Here is a 24430-nt window from a genome sequence, read left to right as displayed (position 1 = left end):
CCAACCAAAAAACAAAATCAATAAATTTCAAGTTTTAATTTTTGAAGCTCCAAAAAATAAAAAAAAAATTATTATTTTCATGTCTTCGGCTGAATGATCTTAAAGAAGGGTTTTAAGCTTCAAAATATTTTATCAAACTTAATTATTATCTTAAAACCTTCCTCCGTTTTCAGCGCCCTCAGCCAGAAGACAAAATCAAGATATTTGACTTTTAATTTTTGGGACTCAAAAGAATTACAAACAAATTATTTTTATGTCTTTGGCTTCAGGACCTTGAAGTCGAGTCTTCAAGCTTTAAAATTGTGTACTAAAGTTATTTTTTATTTTTAAATTTTGTTTAATTTTAAGCGACCCTAGTTAAAAGTGGAAATTTGAAATTTTGTTTCTTTTTCACTTTAAATGTCAAGAAGTAAGAGAAAAAATTTTTTTCATATCTTCAACTTCTACATTTTAAAGGTGAATATCAAAACTTCAAAAATATGTGTCGAACTTAATTTATACTTCTAAATTTTTCCAAATTTTCAGCGCCCCCATTTAGAAAAAGAAATTTAAAATTTCGTTTTCTGACTTTGAAGTCAAAAATTTATTAGAAAAAATTTTTTTTTTCTTTCTTCGGCTTCATTATCTCACAGATAAATTCTTAAGCTTCAAAAATATGTATAGTTATTAATAATTACTCCAATATTTATCTTAATTTTCAGCACCTTCAATAAAAAGAAAACATCAAAAAAATTTATTTTTTAACTTTAGAACCCAGAAAGTACAAACAAAAAAATTTTTTTCTATGTCTTCGGCTATAGAATTTTGAAGAGGAGCTTTTAAAATTGAAATTTTAAATTTTTGTTTTCTGACTTTGGAGGTCAAAAATTTATTAAAAAAAATTTTTTTTCATGTCTTGGGCTATGGGATCTTAAAATAGATTCTTCAAGCTTTGAAACGACGTATCATATGTAATATTTATTTAAATACTAGCGGACCTGACAGACGTTGTCCTGTACACACGTCTTAAATTTAGAAATTTTAGGAATGAGCTTGTATAGTTAAAAACATCATTAGTTAACAATATGCAATGGGCATTCCTCAATAATTAACATTTTCGTAAATATAAGTCCATTCTGATTTTATACTCATCGAGAGCTTTCATTTGAGTACCCACATGAATTTTTTCATATATCTTATATATATGATATTTATTAAATATATAAAAAGTGCATGAGGGTACTCAAGGTCAACAACAATTTATAAATAAAAAATCTATTAAATAAACATTTTACCGTGGACTGAATTGTGAATCTAAACCATTCTGGAATCCACCGGAGGACACACAAAAAATTTCATTAAAATCGGTCCAGCCATTTAGGAGGAATTCAGTGACAAACACACGCACAGAAGAAATATATATATATATATATATCCGAACAAAAACAGTTTCACTGTAAAAAAATTGCGCCAAATCCACGTTCATAAGACTATTAAGAAAAAAAAATTTGTTTTTTCTTTACAAAAATATATAATATAAAAAAATTAAAAAATCCAAGTAACCGATATGATTACTTATGATTTTCGGAAATTAAAAAAAATTTTGTTACAAATTTAAAAATTAAACAAAAAAATTTGGAACGTATTTAGTGTGCGCGGTTGCAAAATATTTTACTTTTAATGAAATTCGTAAAATCTATTTACTAGGACTTTAAAAAAATCGAAATACACAATGACGCACACCAAGTACGTTCCAAAATTTTTTTCTTAATTTTTAAATTTATAACAAAATTTTTTTTAATTTCCGAAAATCATAAGTAATCATATCGGTTACTTGGATTTTTTAATTTTTTTATTTTATATATTTTTGTAAAAAAAAAAACAAATTTTTTTTTCTTAATAGTCTTATGAACGTGGATTTGGCGCGATTTTTTTTACAGTGAAACTGTTTTTGTTCGGATTTTAGTATTTTTTGTAATTATAATAAAAATTTACAATTGGTACCAACTTAAATCTCGCGTTGGCTGCATTTTTTATAGCAAACTATCCCCTTGAAGCTACAGTTTATGTAAAAACAATTCCAGCCTACCCTGGCGGATGTAGATGCAAGCTGTGAAATGTATTTTTTTAACTGTAGTTTCCCATCTATTGGAAGATTACCATGAATTCTCGAATTATTTAGTCTGTGGCATGTCACTTTTTACATAGAAAAAAAGTCAGGATCGAAATTTTTGAGCTTGCTATAGTTTGTGCTGATAAAATTTAATAATTTCAAGTAGATTAATTGTTACAAGTGAATATAATTAATTAATAACAGTCAAATAAAGTATGAATTACTGTTATAATATACAATTTAGGAAAAAAAAGTACCGTATAATTAAATAAAATTTTGCAACCTCAAAATATCGTTCTGCTTACAGTAAACACAGTCGGTAGTCTGGCGCTCCGTTTACAGCAGATTTGAACGGATCTTGGCGCCAGATTCTACCGAATCTGTGGATATATATATATATATATATATATATATATATATATATATATATATATATATATATATATATATATATATATATATATGTAAAGATGTGAGAAAATTCAGATATCTCGGACTGGGATATGAACCCAGAACCTCCCGATTACATGTTGGCTGCATTTTAATTTTTAATTTTTCTATTTTTTAATATTTACGATTTTTTTTTCAAATGTTTTTTTTTTTTTTATAAATCATCTTTTAACTATAACGTATAAAGGAAATATAAATATAGATATAGATTTTATACGGTGGTTGAGTATTCTTAAATTTTCTAATTTCCCGCGCAATTTTCTTAATTTTTTCTTTCATAAGAACCTTCTCCTGACAATAACAAACTCATCAAAAAAATAATTAGTGAAATCGGTCCAGCCGTTAACGCGTGATGGCATGACCAAGGGAAATAGGGATTCATTTTTATATATATAGAGATAACTCTAAATTTTCAGCGCCCCCAATCAAAGGAAACATAAAAAAATTCTAACTTCAATTTTATTTTTCCAGCCAAAAATTGACCAACTTACCATGCGTTTCTGAATAACGTCGCGGATTCCCGCAACCAGATCACCCAGACACTCGTCATCAGGTCTCGAAAGCATTTTAACGACATCACCGCTACCAAGAGGACGGATACTAAATTTATTGGGCAAGTTTATTGGTAGCGACGACTCCTCGGGCTTAAGATCTTCAACCTGCCCGTCGGTGCTCCCGCTGCCCGTCTCGTCGACGTTCGCTCCGGATGACTCCGACGGGGGACTCTGCATCGTGTAGTTGAAGGTCACGCTCTTCGACAGCTTTGAATGTCGAGCTGCGTAACCTTCGATCGTCGGCGCGCGCATCAGCTTCCTCAATTCCGCTGTTACCAAGTCTGGATCTGGCGTTATCGACGTCTCTAAACTGCTTGCTCGACTGCCGGCTGATAGCTTTTTCAGAATGCTCTTCAGGTTCCGCCTTTCCAGGGTTTCGTTCTCTGGGGATAATGGATCATCTCGCTGACGCTTTCCGTGTTCCTGGAAAATTTATATTATTAGTAATTGAAAAAAAAAAAAATTCTTAAATACAATTTTCAACATTTTAAAATCAAAAATAATTATAAAAAAATTTTTTCTTATATCTTCGGCTATAGGTCCTCAAAGTAAGATCTTTAAGCTTCAAAATAATGTATTATAATTAATTTTTACTTCAATATTAGCCTTTATTTCCAACGCCCCTAATCAAAAGACAAAATCAATAAATTTTAGTTTTTAATTTTTGGGACTCAAAAAAAATTACTCAATAATTATTTGTTATATCTTTGGCTAAGGTATCTTAAAAAAGACTTTTTAAGCTTTAAAAATCTGTATCATAGTCAATATTTACTTCAATATTTCTATTAATTTTCAGCACCCTCAATCAAAAAAAAAAAATTCTGAATTTTAATTTTCTAAGTTTGAAATTTGAAAAAATTTTTTTTTCATTTCTTCGGCTAAAGGATCTCAAAGGAGAGTTTTCAAGCTTTAAAATCATGTATCATACATTATTTTTACTTTAATCTTCAGCGCCTCCAACCAAAAAAATCAAATTCAATAGATTTCAATTTTTAATTTTTGAAGCTTCAAAAAATTGAAAAAAAAATTATTTTTTACATCTTCGGCTATAGGATCTCAAAGTAGAACTCTTAAGCTTCAAAATAATGTATCAGAATTAATTTTCACTTCAATATTAATCTTTATTTTCAGCGCCCCCAATCAAAATACAAAATCAATAAATTTTAGTTTTTAATTTTTGGGACTCAAAAAAAATTATTTTTTATGTTTTTGGCTCAGGAATCTTAAGAAAGACTTTTTAAGCTTTGAAAATATGTATCATACTTAATATTGAGTTAATTCAATATTTTTCTCAATTTTCAACACCCTCAATCAAAAGAAAAAAATTCCGAATTTTTATTTTTTAAGTTTGAAAGTTAAAAAAAATATGAAAAAAATTTCTTTTTCATTTCTTTGGCTAAAGGATCTTAAAGGAGAGTTTTCAAGCTCCAAAAGCATGTATCATAATTAATTTTTTCCTCAATATTAGATTTTACTTTCAGCGCCCCCAAACAAAAGACAAAATCAATAAATTTTAGGTTTTAATTTTTGAAGCTCGAGAAAATTAAAAAAAAAAATTATTTTCATGTCTTCGGCTTTGAGATCTTAGAGTTGGATCTTTAAGATTTAAAAATATCTATCATACTCAATATTGAATTTAAAATTTCTCTCAATTTTCAGCAACCTCAAATAGAAGAAAAAAATTCCGGATTTTAATTTTTTATGTTTGAAAGTTAAAAAAAAACTTGAAAAAAATTTTTTGTTCATTTCTTTAGCTAAAGAATCTTAAGAGTTTTTAAGCTTCAAAATCGTGTAACATACATTATTTTAACTTTAATATCACTCTTAATTTTCAGCGCCTCCAACCAAAAAAACAAAATTTTTTTTTTAAACTCAAAAGATCACTTTTGTTGCCCCTAAAAATCATGTACCTTATTAAACTTCGCTAATTTCCTCGCATATTCAATAGCACATGCCTCAGAATGACTTCTGGTCAAATTTCCATCAAACTCAGCTTCAGTAGCCTCCCCGCAATCCAAACTAGAGCTTCTAACCGCCTTCTCTAGTTCCGCAAGCTTCTGCCTCTCGTTCAAAATCTTCAACTTCTTAACAAACGGAAGTCCGCAGTACTCCGGCGAGAGGTCATCAACCGACGAGTACATTTTAGTCTGCTGCCTTATCTGCACAAGACTCCGCCTAGTTTCCTTCTTAACCTGCTGCTGAACGGTCGATAAGACAGTCGCCGTGCTGATCGACGCGTCCTTCAACATCTCCCAGGGCCGCTTGATGCTATTGGAGCTCTCCTCTTCTTTATCGACCTTCCTAGGCAATACCTCCAGTTTCATCGGAACAATCTTCTCCTTAAGGACCTTGACCTCCTTGACCTTGTCCTTGTCCTTCTCTTCCGGCTCAGCCTTGTTCTTCAGCAAGAGAATCCTCTGGAGCAAAGGCAAATTCGGGTTCATCGGGTTCAAATCTTCTGCTTTCGCAGTTTGACCTGCAGGATCTGGAGCTAAGCGCTCGGGCATGTGCATGTCGACAAGATGGCGGCGCTCTTCACGGTCGTGCTTCTCCTTGAGATGGCGGAGCCGCGAGAGAAGAGGAAGCCCCGCCCCTAAAGGCGAAACCGGCGGCTCTCCAGGAGCTGCTTCAATTCGGTCTTCAACGTCGACCTTGTTTTGCCTCCTTAATGGCGGAACTTTCGAGGTTAGTGGCTGCAGCTCCATCGCTTCTTCTGGACGAGACCTCCTGCTCTTTCTTAAGACTGTCTTCAGGCTCTTGACGTCGCTCTTCAGCTTGGAAACTATCCGCTTGCTGGCGCTGTTGTCTGAAGAATCGTGGCCTGGAGAAGCCGCTCGGTATAGTCGCGCTACTCTCTGCGCCTCCATTAGTCTTTTTCTTCCAAGGTTCTGGAGGATTTCTTGGGCTTCTGGGTAGTCTTTCATCGCTGCTAGAACGTCTTCGCGAGATAGGCTGAACAGCTCGGAGTAGCCGACCGATCTCACGTCTGCTGTGCGTCTGGAATGGAAAAATTAAGATTAATGACCTGAAACTTGGGTTAGAATCGGTCGATTCTAGGTAAGTGAACTTTGAAGGATTTGATAAGGGCAACCCTAGACACCCTGTCAGACAACTCTTGCTGGAACCAGAAGCTCCAAACCACCACTCGTTAATCAGTTTATAATTTGTGGTTGACAGTTTAGAGCTTGGGATCTTGGAGCCAAATTAAAGGAAAAATATTTTGAAAAAAGGATCTTAAAGCTTTTTCAATCCTCTTTTCAGTAATTTATGAAATTATTGATAAACAAATTTTTTTCAACCTTTTTTCGGGCTTGATTAATCAAAAAAGTAGATTTTTACACTTTTTAATAAATGTATATCTTGATATTTTGAAATAAAATGACTAAAAAAATTTTTTTACCAATGAATTTTTTATATTTTTTGACCCTCTTTTAGATAATGTATATGAAATTTCAAAAAAAAAATTATTTTAACCCTTTTCAGGGCCGATTAATAAAAAAAAATTACATTTTGAGCATTTTTTTAACTTTAAAGCTCGATATCTCAAAACTGAAAAATCGAAAAAAATTTTTTGAAAAAAGAATCTTAAAGCTTTTTCAATCCTATTTTCAGTGATTTATATCATTATTGATAGAAAAAATTTTTTAACATTTTTTAGGCTCGATTAATCAAAAAAAAAAATTACAATTTGGGCGTTTTTCTAACTTTAAAGCTCGATATCTCAGAACTAAAAAATCAAAAAAATTTTTTGAAAAATGGATCTTATAGCTTTTTTAATCCTCTTTCTAGTGATATATATCATTATTATGAAAAAAATTATTTGAACCCTTTTCGGGGCCGATTAATCATAAAAATCTAATTTTTTGATTAGGACTATCCAAAAAAGCTTCTATTAAAGCCGAAATAAAATTTTTTAGATAAATTTCTACTGTAGGATATCAAAAAAGGCTCTTCAAATTTTCAAGTGAGCATTTGAAAATTTTTTTTATCTTATCGTATAAAATAAAAAAGTTTATGGTTCTTACTTATTTAGGCCATCAAGATTAAGAATGCCGATTTCTCCGAAGAAATCCCCGGCTTTCATGGTTGTCAGTACGCGACCAGTCTCAGAGATAACTTCTAAAATGCCATCGGCTATTATAAACATCTCACGGGCGACTTCACCCTTCCGGCAGATTGAATCACCCGGTGTGAAGATGTAGGCTTTCATTTTTAGAACTAGGTCGTGGAGAAATTCCGGCTGGCACTCCTGAAAATTAAATTAACATTTTTATTAATTACAAATACTGTTCCGACTTCTAAAATTCAATAAAAAAAAAACGGAGAAATGGTCAAAAGCTATTACAAAAAATTAAATTTAATAACAAAAATTTCATCAGAGAATAAAGCCAGTCTCCAAAATTAATTATCAAAAGTTGGTAATAAATAATCCTTTGTTACGTCTAGACTTTAATAAAAGCTCGACCTCACTCCCGAGTTCTTCCCTTGATCCTCGCCGCAAAAAGATAAAAAGTCTAGGACGAGCTTCTAGCAACATAATCATTTCTTTTGTCCTCTTACATATCTAAGTTAAATTGAGAGTTTGAGAACCATGGTAGGATCCCTTGAACCTCCTTTTCATCATCGTTTTCGCAACCCTCCTCCTTTCCTACTCTTCGATTTATAAATATATATATACATGAACCTATCACCGCCTCATTCCCGTATCCACATCATCCAGTTTTCGATTTAGACGCCTCTATGTGGGTCAACCCGGTCGGTTATTAACAAATCTGCGATGCACGCCTTCCACCTTCCACCTTCTCCAATTTTATCCCTTTTCTATTTGCACGGCCTCTTCCCTTCGAACAATCATTCTCGAGTACTTTTAACGACGATTCGACCCCGTGTTCTTTGTTAGACAGAAATCAAGGCAGTTCACTGGAAGTCCCAATTAAAATTTCTAGTCATTATCGATAAAAATTATGTTTTTTTAGGATAACTTTTAAACTGATTGGCACAAAACCTTATATGGGTGATTCTTTGTAAGGATGTTTTTTGCTGTCCCAAGCATATTTTTATTAAAAAAATTGTTATTTTGTAACTAAAAAAAACTTATTACGAAAGTAAAAAAACATTTTTATTTGGAGCACTGAAAACTAAAATGAAATAAATTTTGGTTTTTTTACTATAAATTCGTAAACCACCGAAATAACAGTCCCCTGGACTGTCCTATTCCCAAAATTGAAACTTTAAGATTAAATTTTAAGTTATTCGTCCATAATATATAATTTAGTCCATAATGTTTATAAACTTAATTAGTTAACTAACAATCTTCTTCAATAAAAAGTACCGAAAATTAATTTGTTTCATTAAATTCCTTAAACCAAAGTTTGTCCCAGGCATTTTAAGAACAGTCCCCTGCCAGAAGTTCAAAGCCAAAAAAAGAATCCAGCCTGCTATTTTATGTTCTGTAAGGTTTATAAGGACCTAACTAGCCTTGAGTTAATAACCATAGGGCTTTTAGCGCTTTATCGCCATTTTATTTAGTGTCAAAACACCGTTTATGCTGGAAATATGTGTCTAGGCCACGAGATACTCAGTCCCCTGGCAACTATTTTTATTTATAATTTATTTATAAAATTGGATCCATAAGTCTTAATATTATTCTAATTAATGTAAATAATCATTGAGAACTTGAAAAATTGAATGCATTGAAATAGTTTGCTTGATTTTTCTTAATTTGATAAAAAAAAAAAAAAGAGTCCCCTGGCATGTTATATGGCAAAAGATACACAAATATCGAAAAAGCAAAAATTAAATCGGCTATTTATTTATTGTGATTAAGCAGATAGTTTTGTAGCCTTTGTTAATTTTTTTTTCTAATAAAATCAAAAATAATTTGGTCGGACAATTTTGTACAGATTTAAGACGTCCTGACAGAGAATCACCCATATACACTTTTTCTATTTGAAAAACTACATAAAATGCCGCCAAAAAAATCAAAGTCGAACCACGAGTTCAAAAGTTGCAACGATTAGGTGTATTAATAAAAGTGTAATTTTTTATATAACTTTTGAAATTTTCATCCGATTGAGATTTTGAACACAACAATCTATCAGGCTCATTAAGACTCAAATATAAAAGAATTTTGAAGTTAATCGATCTAACCGTTCAAAAAAAAATTAACAGAAACAGTATAAATATAGAAAGACACATTTTTTTTACGTTTTTTAGATATAACTTTTGAATTTTTGATCCGATAGGTATAAAACCTTCTATGCACTTATTCTGATTGAAAAACTGCGTGAGATGTCGCCAAAAAGATCAAAATCGAATCACGCGTTTAAAAGTTGTAACGTTTTAGGTGCATTGAAAAAATAGTTATTTTTTAGCGCAACTTTGGAAATCCTCAGTTGATTGATATTCTGGATACATTAATTCCAAAAGCTTTTAGAGATATGGTTATAGAGAAGTTTTGAAATTAATCGGTTGTACCATTTCAAGAATGTTCACAAAAAAATGAGGAAATATAGGAAAAAAAAGATACTTTTCTAAGGTTTTTTTAAGATAACTGTGAAATTTTTGGGTCGATTGACATAAAACCACATATAGACTTTTTCTGTTTGAGAAACTGCGTAGAATGGCACCCAAAAAATCAAAATCAAACGACACGTTGAAAAGTTGTAACGTTTTAGGTGCATCGAAAAAAGTGTATTTTTTGGAATAAATTTCGGAATTTTCAACCGATTGAAATTCTAAATACAACAATCTATCAGGTTCATTGAGATTCAAATATAAAAGAATTTTGAAGTTAATTGATCTAACCGTTATAAATATAGAAAAAGACAAATTTTTTTTACGTTTTTTGGATATAACTTTTGAAATTTTGATCCGATTAGCACAAAACCTTATATGCACTAATTTTGCTTGAGAAACTGCGTAGAATGTTGCCCAAAAAATCAAAATCAAACTACGCGTTCAAAAGTTGTAACGTTCTAGGTGCATCGAAAAAAGCGTATTTTTTGGTATAACTTTTAGAATTTTCAGCGGATTGAGATTCTGGACATAGCAAACTATTAAACTCATTGAAACTCAAATATAAAACAATTTTGAAGTTAATCGATCTAACCGTTCAAAAAAAAAAATTAACAAAAACAGTAGAGATATAGAAAAAGACACATTTTTTTACGTTTTTTGGATATAAAATTTGAATTTTTGATCCGATTGGCACAAAACCTTATGTGCACTATTTTTGTTTGAGAAACTGCATAGAATGGCGCCAAAAGAGCAAAATCTAACGACGCGTTCAAAAGTTGTAACGTTTTAGGTCCATTGATAAAAGCGTATTTTTTGGTATAACTTTTAGAATTTCCAGCTGATTCTGAATTGAAACTCTGGACACGGCGATTGAAAGTTTTAATAGAATTTTTACATCAATCGATAAGGCGTTTCGAAGACGTTCTCAAAAATTTACACAAAAAAACCAGAAAAACAGGAAAAACACTACTTTTTTCGTTTTTTTTTTTTTAAATTACTTCTCGACTATCAATCTGATTGACTCAGAACCTTGAACACACTTTATTTGGTGAAGAAACTGCGTCGAATGCACCCAAAAGAAGTTATAGAATAAAATTAGTCAGAAATTATTGATATTTTAGATGTGTGAATGAGAAAAAATTGAAAAAAGTGAAAAACAGATTATTGTTTAATATTCAATTGAAAAATTTACAGCCGACTAAAACATGAAAGATTTATTGGCGTGTCATCGATGGATCGGCTAGTACATTGATATTGAATGAATTCATTTGTAATCACGCAAACACCCATAGGGATTCGATGGAAGTATTCATATTTCAGTTTATGAATATTTATGCTAGATATTTCAGGTTATCGAGGGCTTTCGATAATTTAGTCATGGAGCTCCAAACTGTTTGCATTAATTCACTTTCGATTCAACAGATTATTTATTATTTCGATGTATTTAAACAACTAGTCGCAATCTATAGGATTAATGAATCAAGTTATTAATATTTAAAAATTCTTTTACGTTTGAGCGTTATTCGACGCAATTTGAGCTAACAAAATTTTTCTGGACCGATAAATATTGTCGCGGGGAAAAACATACAAACGTGACTGGCATATGGAAAAAATAAAAAAATGCTGTCGTTTTCACAAAAAATCATCTGTATTCCAGCCATATCTGATTGTTCAAATAAATGACGCAAAAGAGTGTGGTTTGAGGTGTCCGGGTGGGAGCGCAGAAAACGAATGAGTGGGAGAAGTGAGAGGGGGAGAGGGGGAGTAAGAGAGGGTGAGGATGAGGAGGTATTAGAAAATTGGAGGTTCAAGGGTTTGCGAAGGGGTTGAAGTGAAACGAGGGGATGACATAAAAAGCCTCATTGCTTGCTATCGATTCACTTCCGTTTCCGAGCTCGCTCTCATCTGTATGGAGAAAAACCCTGTCAAGGAGACAAAAAAGGATATCTTGCTTTTTTATAAGCTTTATCTCCAACTTTTTCATGATTTCGACATTTGTAAACATTTGTTCTCTCACTTGGTTTTTTTTATTTCTATTGGCACTATATATTTTCGGACTTTTATTTAAATCGTCGATTTTGGGAAGAATACGTTTTTTTTTTAGTTAGATATTAGTAAAATTTTTTTTTCTAGATCTTAGAGGAATTTTGGAGACCGTTGTGTGATTACGAGTAAAATGAGTACCCACAAGTCATATTTGGGTGTAATAAGTTACATATGTTCATAGGTAAAAAAGGTTCACTTGAGCCAAGAAAATATTTTTCTTCCTAATTATTTTCTTGAGCGAAAAAAAAAATTTTTTTTTGACAAGAATTTTACTTATTTTAACAAAATTAATTCTTTTGCTTTAATAAATACGTATCTTGATCCAAGAAAATTTATTTAAGTCAAGAAAATCTTGTTGTTTTGAGAAAATTCAGCCTCTTGCTCCAAAAAATTTAGTTCTTGATAGAAGTAAATTTTCTTGTCTTGAGAAAATTTCTCTCTTGCTCCAAAAAATTAAATATAAAGATAGAAGTAAGTTTTCATTAATATTTTTATTGATATAAAATGATGTAAATTTTATTGATATAAAATGATGTAAATTTTATTGATATAAAATGATGTAAATTTTATTGATATAAAATGATCTAAATTTTATTGATATAAAATGATCTAAATTTTATTGATATAACATGTCAAATGGGAAGATCAAATAATATTTCATCATTTTTTTTCATTTAATATGTATAATTGCACGCTAAAATAATATAAAATAAGTATCAAATATTCAAGAGAAAAATTTTCTCAAGGTGAAAAAATTTTTTTCTCAGCTGAAGTAGGTGGCGCTGCTTCCCTAAAGTATCTAAAAATCTTGATCAAAGATAAAAATTTATTGTATCAAGTATTTTTGATGATTTGAATTAAGAAAAAATTACTTCCACCAAGATTAGAATTTCAAGAAAAAATTTTACTTCGACCAACACAACTTCGGTCTTTCTTCAGGCAACCTAAAATTTTCTTGAGCCAAGAATTTTGTTTTCCAAAAAATTTTTCTTTCTGTGCGATGTATGTGATCCATAGGACGATACATAGACACATTTGTAACAAATAGATCCATACATAAACACACATGTGATATATATATATATATATATATATATATATATATATATATATATATATATATATATATCACATATATGACATATGTGATCCATATATAAATACATAGGGGGCTTTCCATGGAAAATAGAAAAATGACTAAAATCAAAAAATTTCTCTAATTCATTCTAATTTATTATTCAAAGTTTATATTTTACTAATTTGTAAAGAAAATTTTTTTTAATCAATAAGAAAATCGATTTTTCTCTCCTAGTAACTTTTCAGCTGTACTAACTTGTATCCGGTACAAATGTTGTTTTAATAGTTTTAAGAACAAATTCATCTTATGTTTGTTATGAACTAACATATTTATTATTACAGTTTTAAAAATAAATTTTTTTATGTTCGTTATTAATTAACACCTACGTTTATCAAGATCGTGTTGTCAGCATGCTAAATCCTTTATTTGTGTTTTTTAATTAGTTTTTTTTTAATTATCCTAGATAATTTATGGTTAAATAAATAAACAATAATGTTTCTAAGGTTGAAATAATATAAAAGTCTTTTTAATAAACAACTTGATGTAGACATTTTGTACTTGTCCCACCAGTCACAAATGCCTGTTCCACCAGTCACAATAAAAAAAATTTTTTTAATTGTTTCTACGTAGGTAATCAGTCTAATTCTTCATAATATTGAATGTTTGTAGGATAAATTTTGTATTTTGGACGGAAGTATTTTTTAAAAGTTTAGTGGTCGAACTGAAATTGGACTTTAAGTATACCTTTGGTAAGAGAAAAGGATTTTTCTTAGTCTCACCAGTCACACTCGGTCAAATGATAATTACGAGAAACTTAAAAAGTAATGGAGGTTTTTGACAAAGGGATGTTGTTAATTAGTTATTCTTTTATATCGACGTTCTAATTAGCAAATTGTCTAACTCCATTTTAGAGAATCTTCTATTTATACGAAAAAAACAATTAGTTCAAAATTTATGATCACTTTAAAAAACCATTTAATATCGTTATTATCTAATAGAGATATAATATTTAGGTTTGAATCTTTCAAATAACTTATAATTCAATTATGGCTACATCAAAATGTTAAAAAATCACCCTCTAAAAAATAAGGAGTTAGACAAATTGCTAATTAGACCGTCGATATTATAAGACAAATTTTACTATAATATAAGTTTCAGTCACATACACGGAGAAAAAAAAACAACACTGATTACTATTTTGTGCAGTACTCAGTACTGCTTTGGAATAAAATGAGGTTAGAATGTTTGGGACAGTAGAGAACGCTACATAAAAACTACTGATTATTGTCTGCACATTACTGAGTCGTGTTCTGGCACTAACCAGTCGTGTTTCGTACAGCACTCACTGCTGAATATGAACATTTTTCTAATATTTGTACGAAACAGTAATCATTGCTGTTTTATTTTCTCCGTGTAATTATATATAATTGATGGAATTCCAGTCAAATGTCCCAATAGTCACTATGGAATGCTCCATATCTAAAATTGTCTTTTCACATGTATTTAATTAAAAAAAAAAAAAAAAAAACACATGTGGGTACTCAAATGAAGGGACATAAAATTTGCAACCTAAAACAGTAGAAAAAATAAAAATAAAACCAAAAACTCACCTGAAAAATAGTGACCTTCTTAAGAACAGAAAGATTGACATGAAGTGCAAGTTCAGTCTTAAGCTTATCCGGCAGTAGTCCAAGGGCAGTGTTAATATCACCCCCTCCTTGGATGCGCCCCCTGGACCAGCTGTAGTCGTACCACCTCAACACGCGCCTCTTCATCCCTCCGGGCACTTTGTGGTGCCTCATATACGTCTTGGCGCCGTCCAAGAGCCGCTCGAACTCGAGTCTATTGGCGTTTCTGTTGGTAATAACGTTCCCCACCTGGCCGACTATCGTCGCAAAAATAAACACTCCGATGAGGTAGCTCACTATCGTAAACACGTATCTGCCGAGGGTGAATAAAAAAATCAAGATCAGTGTCAGTTCGTTGGCGTTGACTCGAGCCCGCCGGAGCCTCTCTCCTTTAGTAAATCATGTTTAGGACGTTCTAGAGCACGGTATTCATGGTCTTTATTAAAAAAAAAAAAAAAAAAAAAAAAAATTATTTGCGGAATTCGAACCCGCGCCCCCTGAGTGTATTTCACAATAGACTTCATTTATAACTAACAGTTTTATGCAATTTTCTCGGCTTCTATCAGAGATAGAGCTTCGGTTAGACGATACTTTTTGTTTGTTTTTGAATTCTCTACAAAAAAGCTTTCTTATAGTTTTTTTTTAAGTGCTATAGTTTCGGAGATATAGAACAGAAAAGATTGATTGAAGTTCAGTCAAGTCAATGGCTGTTACGGTTAAGTCACGGTAATTTGAGGTAGAAAATGAAATAACCATTGTACTTTTTCATGTTACACCGTAATAGAAATTGGCACAGAGCAATTGTCGGGTGATAAAGTGACGGAAAAATTGACCGGGGAAGTGGGTGTGGATCTGCGGGGGTGGGAATGAGATAACGGGTAGCGTGGGAGGATGAAATGCCCCGGGATATTCATTCTCTTAGTAAATTCGATTTCTAGTCTGGACAAGATCGATAATCCTTTACATTTGTTGCAATATGTTATTTTTTTTTTCTCAATAAGCTCAACAGAAATAATTTTAAAAAATTCTAAAATTCAATGATCATACACTTGGAAAATAAAAATTACAAGCAATTTAAAAGTTTTTTTTTTAAATTTTCAAAATTTTCAAAATTTCAAAAAAGTTATTGTTAATAATAAAAAAAAATAACTTAATCAAGTTATTTTTATAAAGCTTAAAAAAAAATAAAATTCATACCAATCAACTTAAAATACGGTAAAGTACCCAATAATTGAAAAGGTTTCAAAGTAAAACGTATTTGACCATACTTTTAATGTATAAAGATATAATTATTAGTTCAAATTAGTGTTTTTCATGAAAATATAAACAATTTTGAATTGATTAAAGCGCGAAATAACAAAGATAATTCAATATTTATATTTTGACAACGTTTTTAAGATAGACTATCAAAGGATTAGTAGTTGAACAATCAATTCTGACAAGCCGCAGTAGTTGAACACTCCGGGAACAGTAGTTAAACTGATAAAATATGGGTGATTCTCTTTAAGCATGTTTTTTGCTGTCCTGGGCATTTTTTTATTCGAAAATTTGTTATTTTGTAACTAAAAAAAATGTATTACGAAAGTAAAAAAACATTTCTATTTGGAGCATTGAAAACTAAAATGAAATAAATTTTGGTTTCTTTGCTATAACTTCGGAGACCACGGATATAACAGTCCCCTGGGCTGTCCCTTTCCCAAAATTCAAACTTTAAGATTAAATTTTAAGTTATTCGTCCATACTATATAATTTTGTCCATAATGTTTATAAACTCAATTAGTTAACTTACAATCTTCTTCAATAAAATGTACCGAAAATTAATTTGTTTCATTAAATCCATTAAACCAAAGTTTGTTCCAGGCGTTTTAAGAACAGTCCCCTGCTAGAAGTTCAAAATAAAAAAAAAATCCAGCGTGCTATTTTATGTTCTGTAAGGTTTATAAGGACCTAACTAGCCTTGAGTTAATAACCATAGGGCTGTTAGCGCTTGATCGCCATTTTCTTTAGTGTCAAAACACCGTTTGTGCTGGAAACACGTGTCTGGGCCGCGAGATGCTCAGTCCCCTGGCAACTACAGTCAACGCTCTCTGTATTTGACTCGCCCGTACAGGACCATTCTCTGTATTTGACTCGTCCTTATCCATAAGAGCTGTGTAAAATCGTCAAATACAGAGGAAGAATGTGGTCAAATACAGAGAGCGGTCAAATACAGAGAGGTCCAATACAGAGAGCGTCGACTGTATTTTTATTTATAATTTATTTATAAAATTGGATCCATAAGTCTTAATATTATTCTAATTAATGTAAATATTCATTGAGAACTTGAAAAGTTGAATGCATTGAAATAGTTTGTTTGATTTTTCTCAATTTGATAAAAAAAACTGTCCCCTGGCAAACAGTCCCCTGTCATATTATATGGTAAAAGATACACAAATATAGAAAAAAAAATTTAATTGGCTGTGTATTTATTATCATTAAGCTGATAGTTTTGTAGCCCTTGCTAATTTTTTTTCTAATAAAATCAAAAATAATTTAGTCGGACAATTTTGTACAGATCTAAGACGTCCTTACAGAGAATCACCCATGTATGTCAATAGGCACACCAAAAATTTTCAACATTTTATTGAAATATCAAAAGAATTATAACATATTATTGATTAACATTTAAAATAATATTATGAATATTTAATATGTTCATTTAAAAATGAGAAATATTTGTATTTAATTTTTTAATTACATTTTTTATGAATGACAAAGCAAATTTTCAATTAGAAATCAAAAAAACTCAATTCAAAACGTTTAATGATTTTTAACTACACTAATTTTTAGCAATAAAACTTATTTAATTTGCAGTAATTAATACAAATCACAATGCTGATCACTAGTCTATAAACCTATTAGAGATTAGAGTGCTGTTAAAATTATACGGCCCCAGCTTGTTCAAGTTCTGGGTACCGCTTTGAAAATTTGGAGGGTTAGTTAGACGCTAAAAATTAATATAAAAATTATAGTTTATGTCTTTGCAAAAAATATGTATTATTTAGAAAAGACTATTTCATTTTAGGTGGTACAATTTTTTTTACTTAAAATGATAATACACCGCTTTTTTTTACTGATTGTTCGGTTTATGGTTTAGTACACAGAAAGAAAAATTTCTTGACTGGAGAACAAAATTATTGGCTCAAGAAAATTTTCAGGTGCCTGAAGGAAGACCGAAGTTGTGTTGGCCGAAGTAAAAATTTTTCTTAAAATTCTATTCTTGGTGGAAGTAATTTTTTTTTAATTCAAATTATCATAAATACTTGATACAATAAATTTTTATATTTGATCAAGATTTTTAGATATTTTAGGGAAGCAGTGCCACCTAATTCAGCTGAAAAAAAAATTTTCTCACCTGGAGAAAATTTTTCTCTTGAATATTTGATACCCATTTTATATTATTTTAGCGTGCAATTATACATATTGAATGAAAAAAAATGATGAAATATTATGTGATCTTCCCATTTGACATATAAATCAATAAAAATATTGATGAAAATTTACTTCTATCTTTATATTTAATTTTTTGGAGCAAGAGAGAAATTTTCTCAAGACAAGAAAATTTACTTCTATCAAAAACTAAATTTTTTGGAGCAAGAGGCTGAATTTTCTCAAAACAACAAGATTTTCTTGACTTAAATAAATTTTCTTGGATCAAGATACGTATTTATTAAAGCAAGAGAATTAATTTTATTGGAATAAGTGAAATTTCTTGTGTCAAAAAAAATTTTTTTTCACTCAAGAAAATAATTAGAAAGAAAAATATTTTCTTGGCTCAAGTGTACCTTTTTTTGTGTACTAGGTACTTTATCTCAATGGATTTGCTATAAGTATCCTCCTTAATTACTACAACATCTTTTAACCATAAAAAAAAGAATTAGTATTCATATCAAGCAACTTAAAATATTTATTTTTGATAAAACCCGTCTAAAAACGAATAAATATTTTTAATCTTTTATTTATTTTAATAAAATTTATCCCTCGAATAAATTTCATGACAGTAATAAGTAATCCGAGTCCAGAGCTCCCAGCTCGGAGACCGAACAGAAAAGGAGCAAGGATTCGTTTCCCTAATGACTTTTTAAATTATATTTTACATCACTTTTCAGTATCATCCTCTTATCACCCCTCACTCCCCTCAGCGACCTCAACTTGTTACGGAGGTTTTTAAAGTTTGTTGAATATGAGTTTCCCGGGTTTGGTTCAGAAACTTTTTATTTACAGTGTTGGGTAACTGAATTTATTTAAAATTTATAAGAAATTGTTTTTGTGTTTGTTTATTGACGGTAAATGTAATCAGTAAAATTGGAATACTGAGAAGATTGAGGATGTTAATGAATAAATTAATTATCGGTGGATATAAAACAGGGTGGAATCGCTCGGAATCTATTGGAACGTATTAATTACGGAGCCAAGAACCCCTGCTGGATAATCTCGATCACGTTGACACGGTCGCCGTTATAACATATATACATGTACACTGAGATAAGAGAGATTAAAGTTTTTTTTTATTTTTCTTTAAGAATTTAAATTTTTTCTGAATATAGAATTATGAATTTTGAAGAAATTTACGGATAAATTTATAAAAAAGTTTGGGATATTGAAATATACATGCCTGAAGCGCTGTGTCATACATGAATTGATCGAAGTAAAGTTTGAATATACGACAAGTCTTCACTAATAACTTTAATACTATTTTCAATTTTTAATAATTTAGTATCAAACGACGATAAAAAAAATTATCTACTGTACACTACAAAAATAAATTTAAAAAATAATTTTAATAAGTTAATTACAAATAAATTACAAGAAATTATTTTTATTCACAATTCTATTTCAAAGTTCGTTTAAATTTTCCCGCGGATAGAATTTTTTCTTACGAATTGAACGCCCTCTTTCGTTCCGATAAGTGAATCATAAAAAAGAACCAATTAAAAACTGCATTACCGATGGTCGGTAAGCGAAGCAATTGAGTATAGTCCCTGATAGCCACACTTACTATAAAAATACTTGTAGTATAAAAAGTTTAATCAAAGTTAACTTTAAGTTCACTCCAAAACTTGTACCGTAAAAGTTATATACAATTTGTGTTGAAATTGTATAGTAAGTTATAACGTTAATCTACTGCCGCAATTGGAATATAAGTTTTAACCAACTTTTAATCTATAAAAAAGTTATTGTTAAGTTGGAATGATTGTTTAATAAAAAATTATTGTAACTTTAACTGTAAAATTTATAGAAAAATTAATGTTACTTCAAGTTATATTTATTTGGACCTTCAAGTTGATTAGCAAACCATGATTTAAAAAAGTTTTTTGCAAGTTAATTGTCAATCACTTCTTATAAAAAATTAATGAAAAATAATAGGACGATAAAAAAAAATTTTAATGCTTTGTAAATAATTTTATAAAAGGTTTCAGAGTATTTCTATGTTCAAGAAAATTAAACATCACATAATTTCAGATATTTATTTTTATTAATAAATTATTAAAACATTTTTTTACATTTTTAAAGCTAAAAATGAAAATTAATTTAGCTGACATTTGATAATTTTAGGAATTTTTTTTAACAAGTAAATTATGGTAAAAAATAATTAGAATAAAAAATTGACATGTAGAAATTTATAAAAATTAAAAATGAAATTTTTTATAAATAATTTTTTGGAACAAATTTATTTGTTAAAAAAAAATTACAAAATAGTCAAGTGATTGATAACTTCAATGTCATAGCTAAAAACAAAAAAACTTTTAAATTAATTTAATTCACTCACTTTATATTCATAACTGCAAATACAATTTTACATTTTATACATTATAGAAATAATGTGTCAGATATAAGTGACTAAAAACACATTCGCGATATGTATCCCGAATAGCTTATCTGGTAGTGAGCAACACTCTTACTTTGGTCACTGACCTGTAAGGACCTAAGCTCGGAAGTGTCCCTCCTACACAATAAGGCCTATACCTAGTAACTTGTCACATTTCCGAAATCATTAAATACTCAGTATTATTCATCTTCAATTTAAATAAAATTACCAGTTATATCAGTGAAGTTATATAGTTAATTAACCTAACTAATATCAAGGAGAAGTCAGTCCGGTCAATGACAAACGAGTCATTAACGCAGGAGGCTTCTCCCAAAGTGAGTAGTGCAAATCCATCAACCGATAAAAACAGTGCAGTGACTCCAACATTTAATAACACAACATTAAACTGTGAAATCAAAAAATTAGTGGAAAAAGCGAAAAACAATCCTATCTCTGTAGATGATATCAATAATCTATCACAAAAAATTGTGCTTAAAAAACTTAAACATAAGTGCTCCTGTAAAAAAGTCAACAAACCGGATAGTGAAAAATTCCTCTATGAAGAGGAAAGCGAATCTAAAAGGGGAAACCCCACCTCCAATAGCTAAGAATACATCAAATTCAGTAGACACAGACCCTATAAATTCAATAGACATGGAAACAAGAGAATCACCAGAGGACAAAATTACCAAGCAACTAAAAAGCTTGGAGTCCACCATAGTTGAGCTCAACAAAGTTATTGAAAACCTCACAAGGCAGAACAACCAACAACACAAGATAATTACTTCACTACAGTATCAACTCCAAAGTAGAAGTATCTCATCAAAAGTACTAAATACAGACACAGAAGAGAGCCTCTCTCCGCCATCACCTCCAAAAAAATTAAAAGGATCATCCACGGATTCATCAATCCAGTCAATAACCTCATCAGGTACGCATACCCTCAGCGAAGGATCCGTAAATTCTCCCACTGCCAAGGACAATAAAACCATTACATCTGATGTCAGATCAAGTAAGCCACCACCAATCAAGGTATTTGGTCAACAGTGTCAAACCACGGTTAATATTCTGAAGAAACTAAATTTAGATAGTAATTTCTCAACAAAAATGTTAAAATACAATAAACACACAATAACTGTCAACAATGTAAAAGATTTTAAAACAATAAAATCTGCTCTTCAAGCAGAAAAAGTAGATTTCTATACAAACACCCTCAAAAAGGAGAAAGAGCAAGTATCCCATACGAAGTCACCGATGCTCAAAAAAAATCTACAATCGTCCGAGGCTCGGCTCCCAATGCTCGGTCGAGCGTCGGTGCTCTATTATCAGCCTATGGCCGGCTCACCATCGGCCGCCCAACTATATTCATAGCAATAATATACGATCATCAGCCGATTCTCGGACGATCATATGATAAATTGTTTTTTGCACATGCGCACTAAATATCACATCAGCTGTTTTTACGCATTATTTACCTGTATAAACTTTTCATCAAACAGAACATAAGCATTCCTTACTACATATATATATTATAATTAAAATTTTTAATTTTAATTTTTTATTTTATTATAATAGAAAATAAATTTATCGTTGTTATTAAAAATAATTTTTCAGTTTCTAAAATCATGTCTGACCGTGTAAAAAAACATCGGGCATTAAAAAAGTACATGGATAATAGATCTCAACCGCCTAATACACCCTCATTGTTAATTGATAATGATCATGATCATAATAATTTAAGCAGTGAAACAATTGTAAATAGTGTTGTAAATAAAGAAAATAATTACGGTGCATTTGTTAGTGATAATGAAAGTAGTTTTAGTGATTGTGTTGATGATAGTAATCAGTCTATATACCCGGCAGAAAGTGAGGTTATTATTTCTAATGAAACAGATACTGATAATAGTGATAATAGTGATAATAGAGATGATGATAGTAATAATCAAAGTATTGCCGAAGAGAACGCAGTAAACCCAGATAATTATTGATTAATCGAATGTTCTTTGATAATAATTTTTTTGTTTACCTATTAATATTTATCGTTTTTAATTCATTAAATTAAATCAAATGTGTTTGTCTTGGAAACGTTAATATACAGTTTTGAATTTATTTTTAAAAAAATTTAAATAATATGTCATAATTGATTAAAATTTTGGTTTAATGTAGATCTAGCCAGTGGTACATCTCAGGTAGCCAGTGGTACATCTCAGGTTTTGAACAACTATCTTAATGATACTGACTCAGTGTCTTCGTCGTTATTTGAAAATAGTAATTTTTCTCGAGCTGCTCTCAGTAACAAGTCAGAAAAACTTAAAAGTACACTAATTTTTATTATTATTATTTTAATTTCTAATTTGTTTATTAAAATTTATTTAATTATGGTATTTATTCTTCAGATGGGTCCAAAAGATTACCTGAGATAAATGCAGACATGACATACTTATTGTTTGTTATTTAAATTTATAATGTATTAAATTAGACAAGTTGATTATTGTCATGACGTTAGCCGACATTTTTGATTTTTCTATTTTGCTTATTTTATTAAATTAGAACTAAAAATATTTTAATTTAAAATAATTGCACTTATAGTTTTTGAACTTTTTTACAAATGAAATTTTTTTTTTTAATTTTTTTGTAATAATTTTTTCAATAAAAAAAATTATAAAAATTTTTAGATGTCGGCTAACTTTATGTTCATAGGTTGATTAATCTTAGGTATTTTTCTTAAAATGTTCTATAAATTTTGTAATTTTGTTTACTTTGATACTTTTTGGGTATACTGGATTATTGAAAATTTATCACATCATCTATTTACAATGTTTACTGATATTCTATTGGTTATAATTTCAGGTTTATCTAAAGAACATATTGAATTAAAATTCACTGAAATGTCTAAAAAGCTAGATAAAATGAAGTTTAGGCTTCTATATGAAATACAGAAGCAAGGCGGCAATATAAAAACACAAGTTATCATGAATTCTGCATCAAGTAAGGCTCCTAACAAGACATTGAGTGAAGCCAGAGAAATTTATAAAGAAATATTTCCTTTTGATAACCTTGAAAGCTTTAAGAAATTTGATGATAAATTAGATAATGAAAATGAAAAGAGTAATTTAAAAAACTTATTTGCAGTATTAACTTATGGTGAGAAAGATGTTAATACTTGCATTCGAAAGACACTGTCTGAAGTTATTACTCCAGAAGTGCAACAGTTCTACTCTGGAGCTGGTCGTATGATTCGTGGTGAGGGCAAACTAAATTTTAGTGCAACTAAAACATATGTTTGTTTATCAGGTTAGTTTTATTTAATTATGTTTTCAAACTCTGTAATATTACGCGTGACAAATGACAAAACGGTATATAAATTATTTGTGCCATCTTATTTTGCATGAATCCATTGTGTAATTTTATGCTACAGTTGATTTTCATATTCTTCAGTATCATTTTGATCTAGCTTTACTCTTAGAGCTTTTTACCAATGTTTTTTAATAAGATAAAAAATTTTTAATACTTTAAAAAATTTTTAATACTTTTTTGATGTTAGTAATTAAAAAAAAAAAATATTTTATGTTGATCTTGACGTTTTCAACGATTTTCATTTAAATGACAAAAAAAAAACTTTTTTTATACGCTCTTTTGGTATTTGTCCCACGATGTATTTATTTACTTACAAGACATATTATAAATTTCAGATATTATACAAAAAAAATTCGGTGACTCGGACCAAACTAAAAATTTGAGATCGAGCGTTGGGTCATTTTTGGCAAACTTTGGGGACAGAGATAGCAGTAAGCGAAAACGGGCGTAAATTATAAAGTTTAAGAACATTTTTCATTACTATCACCATTATCATTCTAACTATTATTACTACTATTATGATTATAACGATTATTACTACTATTATGATTATAACGATTACTACTACTATTATGATTATAACGATTATTACTACTATTATTATAATAGCTATTTTACTACTACATACTATGATAATATTATCTAAGATTCAAAAACTTGTTGAATAATTACAGAATGGTTTGCAAAAGCGAAGCCGGTCGACACGTGGTTGAACACTTTGCCGGCACTGAAAAAGCGGTGAAATAAATGCACTGTTAACACAAATTACCTATAACAAACTAAAGCGAATTATTAGCGGTTAATTTAAGCGGTTTAAATTATAAAATTAGCAAAATGCGGTTTATTAACAAAAAGCGA

At 30.0% G+C, this 24430-nt stretch overlaps 2 protein-coding genes across 5 annotated transcripts in view; one reads left to right on the top strand and one right to left on the bottom strand.

Moving 5' to 3' along the window:
• The window catches only part of LOC123264374 (cyclic nucleotide-gated cation channel beta-1-like), a 245303-nt gene that overhangs the window by 4028 nt on the left and 216845 nt on the right, over window positions 1-24430 (bottom strand). For all 4 annotated transcript variants that reach the window (XM_044727647.1, XM_044727648.1, XM_044727650.1 and 1 more), the window contains 4 exons: window positions 14350-14680; window positions 7122-7345; window positions 5007-6093; window positions 3034-3519 (listed from right to left, as the gene is read on the bottom strand). In XM_044727647.1, coding sequence (XP_044583582.1) covers window positions 3034-3519; window positions 5007-6093; window positions 7122-7345; window positions 14350-14680 — 2128 coding nt within the window. The remainder of the gene's footprint in view (window positions 1-3033; window positions 3520-5006; window positions 6094-7121; window positions 7346-14349; window positions 14681-24430) is intronic.
• On the top strand, window positions 23144-24032 carry LOC123264376. The gene is made up of 2 exons (XM_044727651.1): window positions 23144-23509; window positions 23908-24032. Exons 1-2 carry the CDS (start codon window positions 23188-23190, stop codon window positions 24021-24023), a joined length of 438 nt encoding a protein of 145 aa, XP_044583586.1. The 5' UTR covers window positions 23144-23187; the 3' UTR covers window positions 24024-24032.

This window comes from Cotesia glomerata, linkage group LG4, assembly GCF_020080835.1.
Source record: "Cotesia glomerata isolate CgM1 linkage group LG4, MPM_Cglom_v2.3, whole genome shotgun sequence".
In the NCBI taxonomy this organism is placed as follows: domain Eukaryota; kingdom Metazoa; phylum Arthropoda; class Insecta; order Hymenoptera; family Braconidae; genus Cotesia; species Cotesia glomerata.
The sequence above is the reverse complement of the archived record's forward strand: the minus strand, read 5'-3'. Positions and strand labels throughout refer to the sequence as shown.

Excerpts from the sequence above, each read along its gene's own strand:
- LOC123264376 (XM_044727651.1), top strand. The coding sequence starts at position 23,188 with ATGAATTCTGCATCAAGTAAGGCTCCTAACAAGACATTGAGTGAAGCC. Across the intron at positions 23,510-23,907 it reads AACATATGTTTGTTTATCAG|ATATTATACAAAAAAAATTC; the intron begins GTTAGTTTTATT and ends TATAAATTTCAG.